General features: G+C 40.4%; 1 protein-coding gene across 1 annotated transcript in view; it reads left to right on the forward strand.

Moving 5' to 3' along the window:
• Window positions 1-25,310, forward strand: part of LOC106813640 (Golgi apparatus protein 1-like) — a gene marked incomplete in the record, with an annotated part of 36,383 nt that extends 11,073 nt beyond the window's left edge. Inside the window, 24 exon segments of the mRNA XM_014817832.1 lie at window positions 2,345-2,380; window positions 2,567-2,653; window positions 3,074-3,286; window positions 3,676-3,930; window positions 4,240-4,432; window positions 4,785-4,902; window positions 5,428-5,545; window positions 5,725-5,846; window positions 9,857-9,958; window positions 11,497-11,686; window positions 13,873-14,010; window positions 14,636-14,797; window positions 14,973-15,089; window positions 15,687-15,778; window positions 16,031-16,145; window positions 16,427-16,519; window positions 17,053-17,190; window positions 19,827-19,950; window positions 20,131-20,291; window positions 20,588-20,686; window positions 20,867-20,980; window positions 21,191-21,308; window positions 21,635-21,738; window positions 22,375-25,310. Coding sequence (XP_014673318.1) covers window positions 2,345-2,380; window positions 2,567-2,653; window positions 3,074-3,286; window positions 3,676-3,930; window positions 4,240-4,432; window positions 4,785-4,902; window positions 5,428-5,545; window positions 5,725-5,846; window positions 9,857-9,958; window positions 11,497-11,686; window positions 13,873-14,010; window positions 14,636-14,797; window positions 14,973-15,089; window positions 15,687-15,778; window positions 16,031-16,145; window positions 16,427-16,519; window positions 17,053-17,190; window positions 19,827-19,950; window positions 20,131-20,291; window positions 20,588-20,686; window positions 20,867-20,980; window positions 21,191-21,308; window positions 21,635-21,738; window positions 22,375-22,542 — 3,177 coding nt within the window.
• Window positions 25,311-25,342: the final 32 nt, after the last annotated feature.

Consider the following 25,342-nt stretch of genomic DNA (forward strand, 5'->3'; position numbering starts at 1 on the left):
GGCCAGGTGGTATAGTCGCGTCCAACTCTGGCGTTGAAATCTCTAAGAATGATGTACTTGTCACATTCTGGTATTGCTCTGATGATTGTGGATAGCTTCTCATAGAAGGCTTCTTTTGAGGCCACTGTGTGCTGCATCGTCGGTGCATAGACGCTTATTAAATGGAGAGAGCGTCTTTTGCAGAGAGGAAGACGAAGCGATATGATACGATCTGAGTAGCCGACTGGAAGCTCAGCGAGTTTGATGCTGGTTTTGATGGCAAAGCCAACACCTGATTCACGCTTCTCGGAAGAGGGTTTCCTTTGCCAGTAGAAAGTGTAGCCGCCTGCCTTCTCAGTGAGAGTCCCAGGGCCATGGAGTCGTGTTTCACTGAGGGCTGCAAAATCGACATTATATCGTTGTAGTTCACGTGCTACAAGTGCAGTAAAACGTTCAGGACATACATTTCCTGGATTGTCGTTTAGTGTTCTCACGTTCCAGGCCGCGAGTTTTAGGTTTTTTTCTTGGTTTCTACCGCATAAGTGAGTATCCCCCAGCCGCGGTATGCTGGGCAGATCAGATGTAGAGAGCGTGGTACCCCACCTTTTCTAGGGGCTCCCCCGGATTGGGGGAGGGTGCGCGTCCCTAAATAGGGCATCCTCGCCGCTTGAAGAAATACCAAAGGCTAATAATAGTAATATCTCTGTTCTATCGAGCGATTGTTAACTACCAAGCCGCCAGCGATCGAGCTATGCACTAGAGGCTCCCAGCGAACTAAGCCTACCCCCGTCATGTGTCACCTGTACCGATGGACTTTAACACAGACTGCATACACAGTGAAAAAAGCATGCTTGTGTCATTCATGCCTGAGGGTCTTGGCTTCATGGCTCCATCTTCAGTGGCACGAATGATCGAGACGACTGTAAAACCATAAAGTAGCAGGGAAAGGCCGTCGACGCAGTATTCCGTGAGCGTCCTTGGGGGAGGTTTTTCCCATTACGTCGTTCACCATTTAAGGTGAAAAAACCTGTAACCCTGGGTAGGGGCCTTTACCGGGTGCTATCAGCCGGAGCCAGCTGAACCCGGGTCTCACGTTGGCAGGGTCGACACACCCTGAAGTAGTACCATACACAAGACAATTGACATGTGCAACTTGCTAATGTCAGTGCTATCAGTTATGTATGGTAGTCAGGGATGCTCCAAAGAAACACTAAGGAAAAACAATACTCTAGCGTGTAAGAGGATATTATGATACTTACTACTTAGTGTATACAAAATTGTATATGCCTGCTGCTGCATATTTCTATTATCAGTTATTATATCTTTTGTCTATAAACGTCGAAGATGAGCACTTGTAGGTAGGTTGTAGGACAATAAATGAATAATGATATACAGTGTAGCCCTGTTATAACACGATGGTTGGGGTCCAGAAAATGTCATTGTGAAAAAAGATATCGCGTTAAATCGAGGCGCGTAAAATCGGGGTTCCACTGTATATAAGATGTTGCAGCGATTTGCTAGAGTTAATAAATAGGAATCGTCCTCATTCTGTAGGCTGCAGTGCAAAAGTTTAATAGTGCAACTTCGTTTGCTGTCGCACATGTAGTGGTGCCGCCGGTGATGCAAGCAAGCAATCATCAACTATTTTTAAAACATTATGTATTGTAATTTATGCCTGATTTAACAAAAAATCTTTAGCAAACCTATGGTAATATGCCCCTTTAAGTGGAAGGTGACTGAACGGAAGTGGCAAAACCTGTTGGGGGCAGATTTTTTAGTTTTGAATTAAACTGTATTGTCCTACAATCTTGGTTATTTATTCATTATTATCGTACCATAACACACTTCATAGAACTGAAAAGATTATTCTTACCTGAAAGTGTATTATTAACAGCTAACTGCACAAAAATCCTGGGAGTTGGCTCCTAATGAAAACCAAATGATGTCTCCAGTGGCTGATATCTAGCCACAAAATTGCTCAATAATCAAATATATTCATAGGCTACATTTACATTGTATGTATCCTGACTATTGAATGTGTTCCTTGTAGTGCTCTTCCCTGCTGCCTAAATCCGCTAAAATAATGAGTTTTAGCAGCCAGTCTGCGAATAATATAATAACAATAAGCTGGATGCAAGAGAATGAGACTATATTTAATTTAAACTAATCCTTTTCGTGCTTGTCTCGGAGTTCAGCAATCCTGGATAGCTTGTGCTATAGGCATTCATAGATTGGTGTGCGTGTGTGCGTGAGCTAGTGGTTACTGTCGAAAAGGTGAATGAAAGTAATCATTAGCAAAAGTTTACTATTGTTGAGTGATAATTTCTTGAATGAAAGTAATGCTAATTTCATATCTGTGTTGCAGGATGATCATGAAGACTTATCACAATCGTGTCACAATGTGAGTTGTATTCCAAGTAAATACAGTAAAAGTTAAAATTTGAGGTATACTTTAGTGCACATTATTAATATCCTTAGGGTAAGTAAACAATCTGTTGAATGCTTTGGTGGTTTTTATATTGTTTATCAATCAAATATTCTACCCAGAACAATTTAAGCTAATTTTGTGTATAATATATTTGTGCAGTTAGTTTGGAATTTCAAGAAGAATCTGACAACAGATGATCGCTTTATGGAAGCAGCTAAAGATATTTGCAGTGGGACACTAAAAGAGGTAATCTGTATGTGTGTGCGTGTGTGTGTGTGTGTGTGTGTGGTGCATGCGTGCGTGGCTGCATGCATGTGTGCGTGCGTGCTTCTGTCAAATGCTGGTATAGTACTCCATGTATTTCTATTTTAAGAAAGAAATAATTATTCATCATAGAATAATAAGAACTATAAATAACATTTTCTATCGAATATTGTTTTGTCTTCCAAGCTTGTTTAAGTAAGTGAAAAAGCCGAAGCATACCTATGTCAGTAGTGCTAACTGTTTGGGTTGTCACTTACAGGTTGACTAGAATAGACAGTCTCTGAAATCACTGCCCTATGTTAAGAAGAAGTTCTGACTGACCAACGCTGCTTGTTTTTTGTTCAGAGAGCAACTTGTATGCTTGATTGGTGGATGTAATTAATATTCATAATTGCTTTCAAGCACCCGGAGTGTGTCACGAATGCAAAGGGACATCTGGTGTCATGCTTGTTCGATTACAAGGAGAACCTGACAGAGGTTTCTTGCAAGCAGTTTCTCGGAAAGATGGAGGGGATTGTTTTTAGCGACTACCGTCTAATCTACAAGTTTACGGACAATTGTGGTGCTGAAATCAGCAGGCTTGGTTGTGGGCGTCTTGCTGGCTTAAATGATGAGGTATGTTGTGATAGTAAAAGTGACTACTTATTTCGTGTGTGGAGAATGTGTATATTGGATTATGGCCACACAAGTCTCAATCAGTGTAAATATGCACAAATGTAATATCTAAAAGTTCTGTGTTGACTGTTAAAATGGCACCATGTTTCTACCACCAAAATAATTGAATTCACTTAACTGGTTTACATTATGATCGCAAATTTATCAGCATTTTATTTGCATGTTTTGCATTATAGTCTACCATTCAAATACAAAATGTATATTTTGCCATAAATCGTATACAAATGATATGCCCTAGCATTACTACTGCTGTATCACTTAGCAGCGGTTTTCTAGATGGAGATGTATACATTTTGCATAGGCCATAAGTCGTTTTCATTTTGCTCCAGCTGCAGCACTCTCAAGGTGCGACGATCGAGTGTCTCGCGAAGCACATCGATGAGAAGGGAGGTCTGAGCAGCATGTGCGAGAAGCAGATCCTACGCATCGCGGAGCTCCAGTCTGAGGACTTCCACCTCGACCGGCCACTCTACTTTGCATGTCGCGACGACAGGGAACGGTTTTGTGCAAACACGCCTGCTGGCGAGGGAAAGGTCTATAATTGTCTCATGAAACACAAGATGCTACGAGATATGTCATCCGAGGTGAGTGGTAGGTCTTGTTAAAAACGGATGTGTAACAGCAGGAATATATAAAATGGACAGTGTGTAACACCTACTTGACAGCATTTCTGATACTTGAGGCACTTGTTTTTCTAATAAAAATTTGGCATCAATTGAACAAAAATTGGTCTGGGCCAGAGAAAAGTGCTGGCGGCTGGCAAGCTCTGTCGAGTCCAATCTTCACAGTTTGTGGATTTTGGTTGTTGGTTGGGCCTGGGAAGGCATTTGTCATCTTCACGTGTTTGCTCGGCAACGAAAAGATGTGCAAACCATTCTGTTTCTGCACGACAGTGCCGTGAGATGCTGGTGACGCGCCAGAAGCTGGTGAACGTTGACTATAAGGTGAGCCGAGGGCTGGTGCGTGACTGCCGGGATGACATCAAGCAACATGAGTGTCAACCGGGAGCCGGCGGTATTGCTGAGGAGAACAAGCATGTGCGGCTGTCCTATGTGCTCCTGTGCCTCGAGACGGCCATGAAGAAAGGTGCGTGTCAGTAACGAGCAATGCTTTGTGTTCTATAAAGCCGTGCATTGATAGAAGAGATAGTGAGTTCTTGGCATATCGTCATACCATAACGTGTTCAGTGTTAGCAGAAATGGTCAACTTGTGGCATATTGTAACACTTTTGTTTCAAAGGCATAAGTGTCAAAATTTTGTCTGAGGCTGATATCTAGTATAGTGTGAATGACTCCATAGTGTGATGCTCACACATGTTGAACAACAGCAACAACTGCTTGATGTTTTTTGTTGTTGTAACTGAGACCTTTGAGGTGCATTCAAATATTTTGTATGAGTTTGTAAAAGAGCTGCATCATTATTTGTTATTGTCACACAGGTAAACCAGTTGCATCAACCTGTCAGGCACGAATGCTTGATCACAGAAAGCAATTGATGGAAGACTACAGCATCAGTCCAGACATAGTTCTTCATTGTAATAATGAAATAAAGAATGAGTAGGTGTCACATACATGTAGGGCATGTGTGAAATTTTTGACTCTTGCTAAGATTGAAATAAAAATGTTATTTTCAATACATATCTGTATTCTGTATGACAACATTGTGACTGGGAACTAAACTTGAAAAATATTGGTGTTTCTCCGTTTCATGTTGAAATTCGGTGACAGGTTAAACCAGGTTTGAGCTTGCCCAAGCCTACTGCTTTTGTTTGTGAAGTTTATGGTGGATTATTATGAGTTTTGGTGTTATTTCATGTTCATCAATATGCCAAAATATTGTCATCAAAAAGCTTTCAGTTCAAGTATATAGCACACATATGGAATATTAAGACAATATTGTGGTCTTGTAATAATAAATCCATGCTCACAGGTAGGCGATTGAAACTAATTGATAATCTTACATGCTAAAAGGATGAGCGGAATTTCTCTCGCCAATTTTCGTTGGATAATGGTGTTGATGGATTTAACATACACTGGGATGTGTGCTTAGACTGGTTTTATTAGAATCTTATATGCTTTTAGGTGCAAGGGTCTAGAAAAAGATGGAAAGACAATTCATTGTTTATTGGAGTTGGCACAGCCTCGAAAACAAAAAGATGAAATAAAGCAGGATCGCATGAGTGCACCATGCCGCAGAGAGGTATAGCATGTCTTATCCTGTCCTCCACATTGCATGCTTCTTGATGCAATGAATCCATCCATTACATCTCACAGAAAGGCAGAGCATGTCTTCTGCCCTCCACATTGCATGCTTCTTCCTGCAGTGTAATAGAGGCATTCCGTTGTCGCATCATAGGTGTTCTTGATTGATATTTGCAGTTGGAGAGTCTGCTGAAAGTGGCAGATGTAGGAAGTGATATAAGAGTAGATCCGATGCTGCAGGAGGCCTGCCAACCAGCTACTAATACATTTTGTCAAGACATTCCTGCTGGTGATGCAAGGTAACATAATTTATTTAGGTACAAACCAATCAGAAACCTCGTGCAGTATCCAGTGCTCAAGATAAGTGGTCGCGCGGTCTTCCAGTTGCCACAAGCAATTGAGAATGTCGTGGGGCAAGTGAACTTTACATGATTAATTCTATAGCTAGCTGTGTGCGAGTACACAACCACAATGGCTCGGTTCCGAATTATACAAACGTGCAGAGTTATAGCCACTGTTCGCTAGGTGGCTTCAACTTCCGGGTAGGTCACGCCAGCCATCACCCCACACCACTCATTGATCTCTATAATAACATCGTAGAGTTATTATAGAGATCAGTGACACTGACACCACCCCACAGTTTCCACAGCTACGCAGTGTTGTATGCATGTGTTACGTGTGTACCTAGTGTCAGTAGTGAACCGATGCCTTTGTTGACACGTCTTTTTTTAATTAAATAACGCTGTTCAAGGTTACCGCGGGCACAGATATTCGAGGACGGTAAGTGTAGTGATTTTATTCCATGCTTGCAACAGTATAAATATGCAAATATATCAGCCGAACCGGTACAGATTGACGAATTAAGACGGACGTGACCCAGTTCATTGTAAATTTGTTTACAACATGGTGAAAATACACTGAAATGACCGTACGTCGTTACATGACTGATTGCCGGTGTTATCTTGTACCACAAGTTGTGGACCTGGTCCTTCTAACGATATCTAGGTTTACTTTCATTTGCATTTGCACTCGTACGGATGCTTGGAGTTACGATCCAGAAAATATAAAATATGATTAAATCAAGCTTATTATTATAAAACCCCTCTCTCTCGCACGCACACACATATTAATAACATAGTCTTCGTTCATGTGTAGAGAGGGGGACTATCACATCCTTATTTACTTTAGCAATATAATATTACAAATCTGAGTCAATATATATTGTCTTGAATACAATTTTTTAGTTTAATTTATAAAATAATAAAAAAATAATGTAATTATATTTATAACTATTTTTTTCTCTGTTAGACTATAAATATATCTTTGCATATAAATACTTATAGGTTTATAGTCTAAGAATATGGAGCCAGGATATTTGGGCTATAATAAACACCTGATATTAAAAAAAAAACAACATTTAAACTGTTGAAAAGTTTGCCTGGTTTTGTGTCAAATAACTTGTATGTAGAGATTGTTAATCATTTAAACATCATTTAATAGCACATGATCATCATTATTTAATGTTTTTATTTTTGTATTTCAGATGGTGAAGAAATACTGCTGTGTGCCGCTATACCATAACACTTCCGATACAGTCGATCTCGATGGGAACAGGATCACAATGCGACGTTTCCCTATGGGCGAAAAACGAAAAGATGTCCGGAACCAGTGGATTAGAAGATTGAATAATAATAGGGCCAACTTTGTAGTAAATGACAACACACGGATCTGCTCGGAACATTTTGAGAACCCTTACACAGATACGTCAATTCCAACATTATTTCCTAGCAAAACACCGAAAGCACCTCTAAAGCAAAGGAGACCGTTAGTGCGGCACGATACGAATGCTGCCAGTACGTGCACAGTCGAACTCGATGGCACCTTCGACGTGGATGGATGAGAGGCGGCAATGGATTCGATACCTGACGAAAACATATCGCCAATGAAGAGATCCGATGATCAAGACGTCGAAGATACCAACAAGGAGTCAGAGTCGGATGGCCTTCCCAATACAGATGGCCTTCCAGGGAACAAATATTATGCAACTTGCCTGGAGCCTTTCGTGACTATCAGAGTGTTTGGATTATTCTAGATTGTACAGAATTTGACACAGAGAAGCCATCTTCACTAATTGCTCAGTGGACTACATGGTCAGAATACAAGCATTCAAACACTTAAGATCTTGATAGGTGTAGCACCAAATGGTTTGGTAACATTTGTATCGCGACTGTGGGGAGGCAATACCTAGGACAGACATATCGCAATGAATGATAATTTGATTCCAAAATTATCTCCAGTGGACGTAATCATGGTTGCTCACCGTTGAAGACCTTCTTCCTCCAGATGTTGGTCTCAACGTTCCACCCCGTATTACTGGTCATCGACAGATGACAACCCAAGAATTTTTCGAAACGCCGGGTATTGCGTCCGCTCGCCTTGTCGTAGAGATGAAAATTGAACAAATAAAAAACTATCGTATTCTCAGTGATGTATTACCCCTATCAGAAGCACACTTGGCAGAGCAGATAATTTTTATATGTACAGCATGGACCAATCTACTGCCATCTTTGCTCACATAAATGAAACATAAATTTTACTGTATGCATGCAGAGCAAGAGTGAGGTACACCAGACACCCCACACTGTTTCAAGTGTAAGAGCTATGTCGTGTCAAACGATGTCTCTTGCCGAGTGGTCCACTGGTGATCTTTTGAGTACCGACATGAACCATACCACCTGTCTATTACCGTGTGTGAGCGAGTGAGTGCGTTTGTGAGTGAGCGACTGCGAGTGTTTGTGAGCAAATGTGTGTGTACAAGTGGGTTGCAGAGTATTGTAGTTATTAGTCATGTAATGTATTTGTACATATTATTTATGTAAGAAATTATTGTATTATTACTGTAAATTTGATGGCACATCCAGATAGGCCAGAAATATAAAATAATTTGTTTTCTGTTTGTTAAAGTGATTACGTCACCGTAAATAAAAAAAAATAAAAAAAATATTTCCACTTTTTCACGAAATATAAGTAATTCTGTTCACTTTTTATGGTTAAATTGCTGCATTTTTCTTCTTATTTTACTATATTGTTTGATGTGAACATACACTCGTGACGCATACATAGCCCATAGCAAGCAATTGTCAGGAACACTAATATCAAATCGACCAGGTTTTTTGGGTTTTTAACTAGTTGAGAAACAATCTTATCAGGTAAGAATTTGACGATACGTTTAGTCTCGTTAGTTCTTACTTTTAATGTAAAAAAATGGCAACAAAATTTTTACAAATTTTACCATAGAAAATTTGTGACGTAGTCAATTTAATTGTTTTTAATTAATTTAGAAATATTTTAATAACATTTTCACACAGTCCACGGTCCGCAGACAGCATTTTACCCACATTCCACATGATATACATGCAAGACGGCAGAAAAATTAACAAAAAAAAAACGTGTACGAATACATGTATAGTCCAGAGCAAGAGCTTTAATAATATAATAAATAATATACGGTCAAGACAAAACAGGTATTTTACTTGTAAAGTCCTACAGACTTGTCCCGTTCCTATTCGCCATGCGATGTAGCGTGGACTATTAAGTATTATAAACACGGACTCCACTACGGGGACCTAATATGTTATATACTGGAACCACAACATTTTAAAGACTGATTCCAGCTCGTACAAGGCCAGCTGTCCCTGGACCTGGTACATATAACTTTTCGCGCACTCTTGGTTGCATGTTGCGCCATTCACTGTCAGCTGTACTACCCGGAAGTAGTGTATCCGTGGCGCTACCTACGGGAATCATGTCGCCATAACTCTGATCGCGGAACCGAGCCATTGTGCATGGGCTAAATCTCACAAACAGGAAAAAAACAAATAAATAGCTTGTGCTCTCTGAAACTCAAAAAACGCAGCTAGGTGCTCAGCAATGTTGAAATACCAATACTTCGCATTTAAGCTACGCTGGCTGTATTGATAGTTAACTAATGTTGCTACGTGTATGTAGTGTAGAAGATGGCTAGTTTATGGTTATTCCTGAAGCAGGGTTAACTGTGGTAATGTTCCCAAAGTGCAAAAACGCGGCTGATGTTTAATAACAAATATAATTAGTTGTAGATTCATAGACGTAATTTAATATTTAAGAAATTTTTACTGCAAAATGAAATTAAAATTATAATTTGACAACGATATATTACGATTAGGTTTAGATGACAAGTTATATATGACTTACAACCTTTAGAGACTTCTTCCACATTTGTATTTAGTTTCTGTATGATTTTATTAGGTAGATTTTGCTCTTTTTTTAGAGTTCTCATCTGCTTAATGGACAATGTGGATGATCCCAATATGAATGTAGAATGCAAAGGTCGTCTAATGGAGATCCAATACTTCATTGCGAGAGATTTCAGGTTTGATTGTGAAGAGATGGTTTTATGATGATGACGTGTGGAATCTATTTATATTAGTTTTTAGCTCAGCTGACGAAGTCAGATGCAGCTTGTAGAATCGCATGAATGTCCGTCCGGCCGTCCGTCCCTCCGTCCGTGCGTCAACAGTTACGGCACAAATCTTAACCGCGCGGCGTACGATCTTGATATTCGGGACGTCGGGGGTATCACGAAAAGGACTCGGGATGTCGAATTTGTTGGGTCAAGGGTCAAAGGTCAAGATGTGTCAATGGAGGGGAATATTTCCCCCTTAACTTAATGTATAGGAGGAAATACGAAATTGCGGCACAAATCTCAATGGCTCGACCTACGCTCTTAATATTAGATGTATAGTGTGATGGGGAAGAAACCCATCACCAGCGCGAAATTGGAGGTGACAGGTCAAAGGGCAGTGGGGGAAAGGTCAGATATCAGACATTTTCTGAGGACATGGTCTAACGGACCGAGTGCAAAACTTTTTTGTTTCAGCGCTGACCTACCACTTTTATCAATTTATTGAAAGGACCGTGAAATCTACTTTCCGCTGACGTGCGAAGAGTAAGTGTCCGATAACTTTTTGACCCTAAAGAGGAGGGTTAAACATGGATTTGTTGACTGTTAACAAAGGACTGAACTGCTTTTGCTATTAGAGCCCACTCCACCCCCACTACGCTCGCGCTCGACGCATATCCATGATAATGTTAATATAGCGAAGTCATTAAAGTTGCACAGCTATATCTTTATTACTGTACTACCGGTATAACAAAGCCTATCAACGCGGTGGCGGGAGGGCGCACTTGATTCGGTTGCCAGTGAGTTTATCAGAAGAATACCCGGCTACAGTACACGTCGGTTGAGCGCTGTCGCTCTGCGGCACTTGTTTGCCATTAACACCCGTGTGAGACATGTTGAGAGCTTTGCTAATATATTAGACATATATTAGAGCTGTGCTAAAATATTTTAAAACTAATAATATTTAACCCTAAGGTAAAAATATTGGGTGCCATGGACATACGTAGCTCAATGGCATGGTCCTATATAGTAATTGTTATTGTATTCAATTTCACAAATTAATAGGAAACCAAATGTCAAACCAACCAATCTTCTATCTAAGACAAGGTTATTTGGATGGTTATGTTAAGCAAACAAGTCTGTTGAGTTATTAATTTTTTTCATGTGTACTATTATAAGCATTCTTTGGATTATGTGTCTCTTTGCTGTAATTCCTGAAGAACTTGACATTTTTAATAGTTAATATTTTGTTTACATATCACTTACATCGTTCTGCTTTCTTTCAACTGTCAGTCTGGATTCCAAGTTGTACAAGACATGTTTCAAGGATGCAAGAGAGTTCTGCTCTGCACCTAGCAACTGGCACAATGATGAAATAGTACCTGATCAGGGACCTTTAATTTTGTCCTGCCTTTATCATCGGATCTATGTTACGGCGAAAGGGCAGCAAGTAAGTGAGTGTCGTCTGCATGTTTTCATTGTCTGGCTTTCTGTGTGTTTATCTGCAGATTAAGCAGTCGGTTGATGCACGCTTGCAACGAATATGCAGAAAACCTCTGCGGGAGTAAACTAAATCCAGATGATGACAGCGCTAACCAGGCAGATGGTCAGATGTCAGTTGTACCCTTGAAGCACAGTTATACGTTGTCCTGTCTGTACCGATATATGAGTTCACCTAACAAGAAGGAGAGAAAGGAGGTTGGTGAAGTGCACGCTATGAGCTGCTGTACTAGTGGTTAAATAAATGCACACTTATGGTGGCACGTGACAATCACAAATGCACGCACGCACGCACATACATTGCACATGACATTTTGGTTGCTGGTTGTGCTTCTGCAGTATAGTTCTGCTTGACTTTGTGGTGGTTGGTGGTGCACTGTACAGTCAGGTTATACAGTGCATTTGGGTGGCTGATCTTGCTTCTGCAATTCTGCAATCAAATTGTAGATTGCTTTCTGGTGGCTGTTCGTGCTTCTTCAGTCATGTTGTTTGTTGCTTTCTGGTGACTGATTATGCTTCTGAAATGGTTCTGCATGGTGTAGTGCCCTGAAGGTTCTGCAATCAACTTCACGTGGCAAGTTCAGTCTCACATTTTGTTCACATCACACCCAAAGATGTAGGGAAGGTTGGCATAGTTGTTTGTGCTGGTTTTAAATTACTTTGATTATGCATTACTAGTGGTAACATACAGTTTGTATATACTAGCCGTACAACGTGCAGCTAGCATAAAGTGGTTATTGTGGGTTGTGGTGGAGCTTTAAGAGGCAGAAGAAGGCAGTTGATAGCAGGGTTTGAATAAGTCTTTAAAAATCTGGAAAGTCATGTAAATTTTAAAATGATAATTTCCTATGTCAGGAAATTCCTGGAAAATAGGCTGTTATTGTGCTTGGCAATCCTGGCAATCCTGGAAATTGATCGTGTTTGTTGCAATGATAATACAAAGTTTAGTAAACTGAAAATATAGCCCTTGTAGGCATTAAAATTACAAAGATACGAGGTATAAATTTTGTATCTGATGTAAATCTTATGGTCCTGGTACACAGACCTTCTATATCCTGGAAAGCTCATGAAAAAATCCCCCCCCCAGCAGAGTTCTCCAAGCTTTTAAATTATAGCATGGGGGTGCTACTCACTGCTAGGGGGTCCAGGGGAACATTTTTGAATTGTAGAAGCTCTGAGATGCAATCTGGGACACTGTGTGTGTAAATTTGAAGCACTGCATGTGGGGTGAAAATGTTTGTTTTGCATGGGCAAAGCCATCGGAAAATTCAAAATAATTATTTCTTGATCAACTAGAAAACACTCGGATTCGAAGTATGAAAATGAACATTATTGTGCCAGCTAGCCTACACCAGTTGGTTGGGATTGCTTGTCAGTTCAGATGCAAAATATTGAAAGCAAAGGGTTATACACCATAGATTAATTTTAGTACTATAACACACGTATATAAGATAGCCGAGTCGGCTTAGAGTTAGTGTCAGGGTTAGGGATAGGGAGACTGTTTGTACTTGTGTGTGGGACTGCTGTACCCGTAGCATCGAGACCAACGTGTATTAATTGTTTGAACTTCTTGTGTATACACCAGCAGGGCGGCTATGATATTTAGCGTGGCGGGTGCATTTTAGGATGGCGGGGCTCGACGATAGCCTGGCGGGCCGCCAGGCTATAAGTGCCCTTGGAGAACCCTGCTCGGGTGTACGAACCCTATGCTAGTTTGAAGCTTGTAGTCATGTCCAGACAATGCAATATCTAAGTTATGCAGCATTGACTTGAAATTTCTGCAGCTGGTTTGTCTATGTAGCATGTGTGTTGTTTGTAAGTAGGTGGTGGTGGCTGTACCTTACCTTATCGCTAATGATTTGAGAATATAGGACACCAGGGGCATTAAGCAGCTACCAGCTAGTAATGAAATGGTGAAACAAGATTTACTTTTGACGATTCGTTGCAGCAATCTTTTACAATGCTATGCCTATACTTTATGATAGTTCACTATCATAGATATATCAGTATTCATTACTAATCAATGATTAATCGTACTAGCTGTTCTGTAGTTCAGCAGGGAACATTTTCAGTTTCGCACCCATATATATACCTATATGTATAAAGATCACTCGAGGGAAATGGCAAAAGTGTTCTTTATAGACAGGTGCCCATTCTATAGAAGTGGTTTCTACCCTATAATGGCCACTCACGAGCAATGGCAAGTGTCCTTTATAGACAGGTGTCTTTACTATAAACGGGGACTACTAACACGAACTCGACTGTAAGTTTCTATTGGTACAGGTTATAGTAGACGTAGGTGGTCAGTTAACATTTTATGAGATGTCCTGTTTAGTCAACACACACCAGCACATGCTAACAGCCAAGCCTCCTCTTTCTCACAGCTGTCACGTCAGTGTAGGTTCGAGGTGAAGCGGGTGATGCGGCAGAGAGCAGTGAGTGTGAAGCTACAGCCGGAGATCGAGGAGCCCTGCATACACGACCTGTCGAGGTTCTGCTCAGACAACACAGAAGAGGAGGAGGTATGTGCGTAATACAGAGGTGGAAGCTATGCGCATCTCACTGAGGTGAGGGGAGTAAGCGTGTCCATAACACAGCGCGAAGTTGGGAGGCATGTTCTTAACCGAAGGAGAGGAAGTATGTGTGTAATATAGAAGGGAATGAGGTATGCGCATTACAGAGAGGGGAAGGTAGTGAGTAGGTGTGTAACACTGACACTGAGGGGAGGTGAGGAGGTGTGTGCGCAACAAAAAGGGATGCAATATTTGCATAACACAGAGAGGAGAGAGAAAGGGTATGTTTGTAATACGGGGTTGTGGTATGTCTATAGCAAGGGGAGGAGGTATGTGCATAACACAAGTGGAGCGCTGTGCAATAGCTGTGCAAATGGTCATCTTGATTCTCTGCTCTTCTATCAGTACCAGAGTGGACTGTTTCGCATTTCAAACTCGTTGTTTATAAAGTAATATTTTTAACATACCCAACTACATGTTTGATGAAATCTAATTGCTTTTTGTTTACACAAAGACTAGTTTGCTTAAGTAGTTGTGGTGTATAGTTTCATATGATCTCTATCATGATTCCATGTATGGGCACACAATGGTTTAGATGAAGTAATAGTAACTCATTATGATGTTCCAAATGCAGGAAATGCAATGTCTGCAAACTCACCTGGATGAGTTGGAAGCCACTTGCAAGACAGCAGTGACAGAATTTACGGAGAGGGAAGCTAAAGACACGAAACTTGACCGAATAGTCATGAAAGCCTGCAGAACAGCTATCAAGATGTTTAGCTGTGACGAGGTTGATGTATGTATTGATATCCCTATTAAAATCGTGTAAACAATGTAAAAAGAAAAGTGCATGCCGATCACTCTCCGAGTTAAGATATTAGGTATGGGCCATGTCTATGTCTTTTATAGATTTGCATATAGACAGATATAAAGGTCTTCACATGATATGAGATTATATTTGTTCAATACAGGAGGATGACCAAGGAGATGACAATGGTGGAATAATGCGATGTCTAGTCGAACACAAAAGCGATCTATTAATCCAGAAAAGCCAGAAGTGTCTGTGTGGCGTGGAACACTTTCAGTTGGTATGTATAGGTTAAACGGATGTGTGTATGTGTATGTACGTGCATGTGTGAATGCGTGCGTGCATTCGAGGATGCGAGTGTGCATGTGGAAGATAAATGCTCAACACCACAGCCGCAGACTCCTGCATTTCTATAATAATGTAAAAATTTGTTAAAACTCATGTAATATCTAGATACTTTATATGCTGTATATTTCGCGGTGGTTTCATTTTCGCTAATTTCGCGAACGCGTCCTCGCCCGCGAAAATAACAACACGCGAATAATTCATACCGAATAATACTGAATAATTCATAATTCACTGACCGCGAAATTAACCACTTGCAAAGTTGTCCGTCAAGTCTGAATTCGCGAAAATATCTGTACGCGAAAAATATGGCATATACAGTATACAAAGAATAATTGTTAGAACATAAATTCATGTGTGATTATGACATGATCCTTTATGCAAAGTATAAACGTGAAAGTAATAGCATGTGTTAAGTGTTAAAACCCCTAACAGTGTATGAAATTTATTTAATATTAACAGAAATGTCTCCGTTTTATGCTCCGTAAGTAATCTATGAGAAAACATTTGTAAATAGTGGTTATTTTTGCAGATTGCATTAAAGAACATCAACTTTAATGTCAAATTCAAAGAGTCATGTAAAGATGATGTGTCTACTTTATGTCAGGAAAAAGCAGCAAACAAGTATGTATGATTGATAGACCTCTCAACATTTTTCTCATGTAATAATGAATACATCATTAGTCAGTTTTATCATATAGCATATGGCTTAGAAACTTACAGTTTTATCAATTATGTAATTGTGCACAGTAATCTTAAAAGAAATTTGCTATGACATTTTCTATAATTCCAATGGTGCACATAGATGCATCTTAGTAGGTATCTTTCTAAATGACAAAAATGGCAGTGTCATTATGGTGGCATTTGTGTTTTCAGAGCAGAAATTGTGTCATGTCTGAGTACTATTGTGAGAAATGACACGTTACTGGGACATACACAGAGAATCTCACCATTCTGCAGAACCGAGTTACGAGTAGAACTGCTACAAAGGGTAATCACTTTTGCAAAGATGTGTAATGACAAGTTCTGTCACGAATACAATAAGAAATAGTAATAAGTCATAGGTTACGTCTAATACACATTAGTTACTATACCCCGTATGAAGAATTTTGTAGTTATATAGTGTAATGCATTAAAATCAAGATATCTTTTGTATGTATGTTTGAAATAGCTCCATATGGTAGATTTCGTTTATGTCTCGTTTCTATTAGTCTTATGTTAGACGCATTAGTCATATGAGTTGCAGTTAACGTTTATTTATTTTCCTGCTAGTCTGAGAGCATTGACCTGGATCCGATGCTGCAGGTGTTGTGTCAGGATGACGTGCGTCAGTTATGTCAGGGCCTGGCACCAGGACGAGGAGCTGTGAGTATCAGTCTCTCACACCTCTCCACGTTGTCTCGTATTCAGATGGCGCCTAGAACGTTATCAGCAGGGAGATCTTATACGGTTTAAGAAGCAGATGATCTAAATCTTCATACCCCTGTGTTGTAAAAGTAATTTTCTTTGAAGTGACCGTTGGTAATCAGTCTTGACGAAAACGTTTTGAGCCACTTGCTCTTCGGGCAAGTATTCTGTAAAATGTACATACCCGAATGACATCCTAGTTGCCCATATACTTTGCAGGAATATGTTTTGGAATATCAAGTAAAGAAGTGTACACCAAAAAACTTCTAGACGCCATTCGTTTCTGGTGTTAACATTTTGTGATTTTAAATTAAAAACCTTTAGTTAGTGGCCAGTTTTATTATATTTTATGCGTTTTTAAAACAGGAGCCTGTCGGGCAATTGAGCTTGCAATGTTTACATGCCCACCAAGATTTCTACATGTGTCGGTCGTCGGACGCACGGCAAAATTCCAAGACTGGGTAATTATGGCTGTACGTTGCATTTTGTAGGTACTCGAGTGTCTGCGTGAACACAAGGCGAATCTTTCCTCTCAGTGCCACCAGAAAATCTTTGAGCGAGAACGAGATCAAGCCGTTAACCCAGACACGGATTTCATCCTTGTTGAGTATTGCAAGCCTATGATAGAGGTAAGATTCTATAGACTGCTAGGAATGGCTTTTATCTTTTGTGTTTAAAAGTGGTAATACACTGCTCGGCTTTAGCATGCATTTAATACAAATTCAGTGTTTTTAGCTCATCTGACGAAGTCAGATGCAGCTTGTAGAATTGCATGAATGTCCGTGCGTCCGTGCGTGCGTGCATCCGTCCGTCAACAGTTGGGCACAAATCTTAACCGCTTGACGTACGGTCACGATATTCGGGACGTGGGGGGGGTCGTGAAAAGGACTCAGGATGACAAATTTGGGGGTGTCAAGGGTCAAAGGTCAAGATGTATAAACGGAGGGGGAATATTTCCCCTTTAACTTAAGGTATAGGAGGAAATACGGAATTGCGGCACAAATCTGAACAGCTCGACCTATGCTCTTAATATTCGGTGTATAGTGTGATGGGCAGGATAGAACTATGCATGCATTTAATACAAATTCAATGTTTTTAGCTAATCTGACGAAGTCAGATGCAGCTTGTAGAATCGCATGAATGTGCGTGCGTGCGTCCGTCTGTCAACAGTTGGGCACAAATCTTAACTGCTCGACGTACGGTTACGATATTCGGGACGACGGGGGGGATCGTGAAAAGGACTCAGGATGACAAATTTGGGGGTCAAGGGTCAAAGGTCAAGATGTGTAAACGGAGGGGGTATATTTTCCCCTTAACTTAAGGTATAGGAGGAAATACGGAATTGCGGCACAAATCTGAACGGCTCGACCTATGCTCTTAATATTTGGTGTATAGTGTGATGGGCAGGAAACCCACCACCAGTGTGAAATTGGAGGTCACAGGTTAAAGGGCAGTGTGGGAAAGGTCAGATATCAGACATTTTTTGAGGACATGGCCTAATGGACAGAGTGGAAAACTTTTTTGTTTCAGCATTGACCTACCATTTTTATCACTTTATTGAAAGGACCATGAAATGTGCTTTCCACTGACATGCGAAGAGTAAGTGTCTGATAACCTTTTAACCCTCAAGAGGAGGGTTAAACATGGATTCCTGAACTGCCTCAATGGTGTCACCGTGTTCTCATATTCATGGCACATCCATAATCTAGAAACCCAATTAGCTTGGATAGCTGAACGGTTACAGCACAGGCGTCACGGCTCAAAGGTCCTTGGATCGAATCACATCTGATTTTTTATTATTTACCTGTTCTGTGTTTTTCTATCTTCATCCATTTAACCATTTTTTTTCCAATTAACGCAAATATTTACATGATTTATTTACAACAATTTAATAACAATAATTTTTTTTTACAACAATTAATTTTTTATACATTTTTTAATAGGGTTAGGGTTAGGGTTGGGGTCACAATGCACAGGGCCGTAGTGGCAGCCACGGCAGCATGGCACTGCTGTGGCACTATTTTGACAAAAAAAAATTGTGCAGGGAACCAAGGAGCAACATATACCAAGGAGATGAAACCCCGGGGGGGGGCACTCACCCCACATTATGGTAGGTATGTGCCACTGCGAAGTCAAAAATGGGGGGCTCTGGAACTAACTCACACCTGAAAATGGGGGGCCCCGGAAATAATGTTTGTTGAATGTGGTATGCTCTGGAACTGGCTATGTTCGAAAATGGGGGTCTCCGGAACTAGGATTTCGTTGAAATTCAATGCTATGAAACTGGACACGTTTAAAAGAGGGGTCTCCGGAACTGTGGGGGGAACAGTGATTTGCTTTAAAATCTATGCTGTAGCACTTGAACCAATAATTGTTGTATTATGTAGAGGAGAGAAAAACATGACCCGGAGTCAGATGAACGCACGCACACGCACACGCACACGCACACGCACACGCACACGCACACACACACAGAGACATCACGCATGCACACGCACACAGAAACTCACACAACACACACACGTTGCATACATGCCTTCACGGCCCGGCTTCAACGTATTCTGAAGTACGATGCACTGGAACGGAAATATTAAAAACTATATTATTTTTCATAATTATGTACTGATAGTATATATACAATTTTGTAAACAATGTTTTATTAGTTATCATACTCATAATATATATTTTAGATACTTTAATCAAAACATCAGCTTTAGCTACATTCCTCTTTGAAATTTACAAATTGACCTTTTAAAATGATCAGAATTGGTTGCTTTCAACATAGCGTAAATATGCAGGAAATGCCATTTCCAGGCTCTAAATTTCAAAATTTTCTGGGGGAGTATCCCCAGACCCCCCGCATCGGCTTCGCGATCGCGGCGTTTGCCATGGCACACACCATAACCGCCACTCCTGATATTATCACTGGGTGATCCTACATTTTTCTGCAGTAGCACATTTTGGGAGGCCACTACGGCCTTGCAATGCACCATAAAACAGGAGTTTCAGGCACGCGATTTGTATCAACCTATGGGATTTGGGAGGTATGCAGAATGCAGAAGGTTGCTGAAATGATGTGTACGCAACTGCGTATCTGCATATGTGCGCCTAACAAAGGTGTCACTACGCACAACTTAAATGTTACGTTTATAACCGTAGCAACAGACCTCAGATGAGCCCAGACGCTCTGCGGCTCTTGTATAAGTGGCTCTTGTATATCTATCGGCTGTGTGAAGTGCAGTAAATTCTTTTGTTTTATGTGCAGGTCTTCTGTCATGGTATTAGTCCAAGCATGCTGTTTAATTGTCTCAAGAAGCACAAGTATGACAAAGACATGAACCCAAAGTGTAAAATGATCATCTCAAAACGACAGATAGAGAAGGCAAAAGGTATGAGGTGATGTTTTCAAAATAATTATCGGAAGGAGTGTAGTTAAGTAACTATTATTGGTTCTAAAGCTGTAGACTTTTACATATTCTATACCACATCAAGGTGATTAATTTAGCCTGCTAGCATCAATACATGCATACACATAATATCTGATCTTATCTTTTGCGAATCTGTTGTAGATTATCGCCTTAACCCAGACCTGCAGCGTCACTGTCAGTCGGATCTTCCCAAGTTTTGTTCAGCTCTTTTTGATAAAAAGATTGATCTGAAAGATATGACGGCCTTCAAGGAATTTGAGGGCAAAGTGATTCTATGTTTGAAGAAGCAGCTGTCAGTAAATGTACGTTTGCTGGCGTTGTTGTAAGACAATCAACTTCCCTCACGAAACGAATGATTAAACGTTAAAGTATTCACACCATATTTATTGCGTAATTTAAGTCCATCTGAAAACCTCATTGCTCTCGTGTCTCACTAACGGCATAAATCACTGTAACCTCTTATTCTCTATAGAGCAATAAACTTCGTTCATGTAAAAGGTCTCATCTATTTCCATGGTATCGTTGAGCATCTTAGCCTTGTTGACTATCTTATACAGATAAGCAATGAAATGTTGGAATTGCTTCGGTTTATTTCCAGCGACTCTCCCATCCATGTGCTAATATTATGAGGGAGCTAGTACAAGAGGCACATGAAGACTACCGCCTTGATCCACAGCTCACCATATGCAAGGCAGATGTAAGCATCATAAAACGTATTCGCATATTACGACTTGTTAGAGTTTTCCTATCCTTTGTGGTTCTTGTGTGAACATGTGTGTGATGTAAATCAACAGCTTGAAGACATGAGGGTTATTGATGGCAAAAACATTTGAATGAAGATCGTATTATGACTAATGTTCTTTTGATGCACTTTCAGATGACTCATTTGTGTCCTGAACAGGTGGAAAAGGAGAAAGGCTATGGGAGTGAGGTAGAAGACTGTCTCATGAACAAAATTTTAAAAATTGCCAATGAAGACTGTCAAAAGCAGGCAAGTATATGAATCTGTTCTATACCAATACTGGGTCAGTTATACAATCAAGACAGTAGCCAAATTGAACAGTCATTTTAGAATGAGAAATGTGATGGATAGATTTTAAAACATACAAGCATGAAGTATACATGGTGCATTTCGTCTGTCATGGTTTCTCAGATTTTCGTTGAATTCTTTGTGGCTGCTAACGTGACTATTTTTGTGTAGGTTGCTCGGATTGTAGCGGAAGCTAGGTCCGACATCCACGTCGATGAGGCGCTCTATGAGGCATGTGAGCTCGATCTCAAGTTCTACTGTACCGACCTAGATCCAGGAGATGGCAGACGTAAGAGTGACGGCTCATGCACATTTATAGAATTGTGAAGTTTCTGTTCAATATTAGTGTTGGGATGTGGAGTAAGGTGTCATGAATGTGCATTAACTCTAGTTTCATACAGTTTTACACAGTCTACACTCGCGTGTGAACTTGTGCTAGTTTCTATCGCAGTTATATATGCAGGTTAATAGAGTAGGTAGAAGAATAGAGCTATTATCTACTCCATTGTGCATGTCTACCACAGTCGTAATTGTGGAGGACGTCCAAGACATTGTGTGCGTGATGAGACGTAGTAGAAAGATGCCTGAACAATTTGCTTGATTTTATTGCCTCAGATATGTCATGCCTGCTCTCTTTGCTGGAGATGAACAAGATTAATAGAAAGGAATGCAAGGCGATGCTACAGAAACGCAAGGAGCTGTGGGAATTGGCTGCAAAGGTATGCCTGCACACATTCATAGCTTAATAGATTAAACAAAGTACCAATGATAACTGCCGATTTGAAGCCTGCTTGCACAATGCTGCTTGCTACATATGAACAGAAAAATTCACAAAAATATACAATGATTTAAATTTGTTTGTTTACATCGTGTTGATCCCAGGCATGATGGTGTTACTTGTTTCTCGCGAGACCCTGTCCCATTACTTTTGCATGTTAACTTTACTTAAGCAATAGAGGTGTTGCTTATAGAGAACCAGTCTAGAACCACCACATTACTCAATCAGATGCACATGTCTGGCGGTTGCAGATTTCAAGCGAATTGTCGCTATATGGAAGAATTTGGCTGCATTATTTGCTATTTTATATACCATAACAGCATAAGCCCATGGTAATTTTTATACTGAAGTAATCAGTAACATATTCGCTATTAGGTGACTATATTTTGCTATATTTTTCTCGATTGTGCAGTTTAATTCCTTTAAGTGTTCAGTCTACTACAGCTAAAACTTCCAAGTACTACTACTCACAGGCACCAACTATAAGTGCAATTCAACATTCGGCCAACAGTGTCGGTAAGACCTACCGCACGATATTTTAAAGATCACAACTGACATCACACTGTTCTTATTCTAGGTTGCCCCAGCACAGAGCATGAGTGATATCTACACGCAAGTGTTCACTTCCCCAGCGCGCAACTATTTCTTGATTGTGGCAGCCACAGCGATAGGCATTATATTCGTCGGTGGACTTTTCTGCGGCAGGGTAACAAAGAAAGTGCGAGCCGAAATGAAGAATCGATAGGGGTGGCCACGGTATCTTATTCAGGGCAGTCATCAGATGTGATCGTGCGGCGTTGTCGTATACTTCTCTCCCAGCGATGTATATTTTACACCGTGTGCCTGTTTGTGACAACGTTTCTGTTATTTTTGCACAGCACCTCCTGGCACAGAGAGTTACCATAAATGGACGGGATTCGTTGTCTTTGCTGTGAGCTGGTCTTATATATGTCATTATATACGTTTGTCCACATTTTGCAAAACCCGTTTGCTGCACGTTGTATTTACTATTCTGCGTGAGACACCGCTGGTTTGTCTGTTTTGCAATAATCTATAATTGCTATCTGCTATGCTTTGAGTTTGAAAATATGAGCATGTTCTTTATTTAGTTATGGACGTGTAATCTCTTGGTAAGGGAGAGAGAGGAGGTAAATAGTTAGATGCAGAGAGAGAGAGAGAAGAGAGAGGTAAATAGATAGATAGAAAGAGAGAGAGAGATAGTGAGGGGGGAAGAAGGGAGAGGAAAGAGAGTGTGAGGGAAAGAAAGAGAGAGAGAATGCGTACAGTAGATACAGGAACGCAGCGTAACGAAGCAAGTGTAAATGCGACTGTTAGCATTATCTCTGTATGTATTATTGTGTATTCATGTGATATGTTGTAAACATATTGCGTAGAGCCTTGTAATCTGTCGAATTTATAATAACCTATATAGCTGTGTATTAATCAATTTTACAACGAGCAGTTCGAAAAATCTACCTATATATATATGTATATATATATACATATAGCTGGTATGAAAGTAGATTTTCCAGTAGTTTGCAGCCCTGGTAAACCAAAATACAGTTCTGTCTGACCCCGGTGTGTTTTTGCGTTGACAATGAACTAAATCTGTCAAAAGGTTTAGGGTATAGTTGTTTTGATTGAACTCTACCTGGGGAAATATATATGCTATGGACGAAAAATGAAGTATGACTTTAAATCTTTCTAATGTATTTATCAATGTAAACGTCAAGGTGTGCAATTCGACTATAAAAAAAACTTGAATTGGTTAATGTTCGACTTTTATACAGCTGGTGTATAATGGTATATCATGCTTTCTGTAATAGTTTAGTCACTATGATCATATTTGTAGCGCTCGTGATTTGCGCTAATCTGGTAATGTTGTCACAGTCCTATAGTCATATATATATACAGATATACTTTATATGAAATCGCAGGGTGTAGGAGCGTACACAAATAGTTGTTCCTGTCATTAGAATCTCTCCTGTAATTCTGTTTCATAGTTTTAGTCAACTTATGTGGTAGCCACAGCTGTACTTTCATGCTGCATAATGATCGGATTGCAGATATATGAAGCGTTTGAAAGACTAGCTATGTTATACGCTTTGTCATACACTACAGGAACAAACGTGTTCGACCTATGTGATTTATGCATGACGCCGGTGATTTCTGATAATGAGGAAGTGTGTACACTTGTTTATCTGATCAAATTTATCTATCACCGACTTAGCAGATTTTCATTTGACGGACGTGCATAATAGCTTACGTTTGACGAATCGCGTAATGCGATGTGCATGAAAAATACTTCCATGTACTATAGCTATCGTATTCTCCAATGTAGTGAGAGTAACGCCTGTTGCACACTGATTACTTTTAGTCGCGAGAACGAGCGTGCAGTTAGTAGCTCAGTTTTGACATTCATGGTGGGTAGCTCCAGGGCATCCCGGGCATTGTCGGTGGCGCCACTTATAAAACCGCCCATGTGCGCCGCACTGAAATGCGCATCTGTATGCACGGGTATCACTGTATCTGGCTGAAGTCATTATAAAGGGTTACGCACAAACGACCCGTACAGTCCTGATGGTGAAATCGGTTCAGTGTACGTGCATTTCACGTAAAGTTTTATGTGTTCTAAAACAGTGGCAAACGATATGCTGACATGGTCATGTCGACAGTGCGAAATTTATGCGCTGAGAAAGAAAGCGGTTTCAAAACAGCGCTGTTTACGTCCGGTGACGTGTTACTGCAACTGCCCATTGTGACTGGGTCTGATTAAAAATATGTGGGTATAGTTTTTTTTTTGCTGCCTTACATTCATGTTTGTGTACAAAGTGGTAATGTTTATGCAAAGTGGAATGCACACATTAATTCCTGCATATTGTTGTGAGCCACCGAGTCTACTAGCCACCTATTTTTGCGATCTCAGTCTCGGTTCGATCAATATCCGAAACCACCGTTCACAATTTTACAACCATAACAAAATGGCATGCCATCATGTCTTTTTCCTGGTTCCATTCGCACGCGCACAGACTAAATGTGTTGTTCCGAACCTCGCCGAATAGCGTTGGAACTAGCGAATCATTACCTCCGCCCACGGAGTGGAGGATGTTATGTGATCGCTCTCGTGTAGTGTGTTAGTGTGTTCGCGCGGTCGATATTAGCCCGTCAGCCAGCCGGCGCAGCGAGCCAGCGAGCGTGTACATGTGAGCGAGCAGCAGCAACGAGCGAGCGATCTGGCGGAGGTATGCACTCTCCGTGAGTGCCCTCTGTCTAGTTTTGATATGTGCCAGATATTGCACGGCATTTGTACACGTGGTAAGCATGCCATTCATGTTACGGCTGTTGTAATTAATATTGTAACGATCATTATTAATACCCTTGTAACCTGTAATAAATGGCTTGCTGTATAACCGCGTACTATCTATAGATAACTGTAGTACCAAAACGTATTGGCGCAGTTATGTATGGAAGGGATAGTATTTCGTGAAATAATATACAGCTTTAATATTTGGATCTTTTTCTTGATCATTTGATTCATTATTATT

Source organism: Priapulus caudatus, unplaced genomic scaffold, assembly GCF_000485595.1.
Source record: "Priapulus caudatus unplaced genomic scaffold, Priapulus_caudatus-5.0.1 Scaffold803, whole genome shotgun sequence".
In the NCBI taxonomy this organism is placed as follows: domain Eukaryota; kingdom Metazoa; phylum Priapulida; class Priapulimorpha; order Priapulimorphida; family Priapulidae; genus Priapulus; species Priapulus caudatus.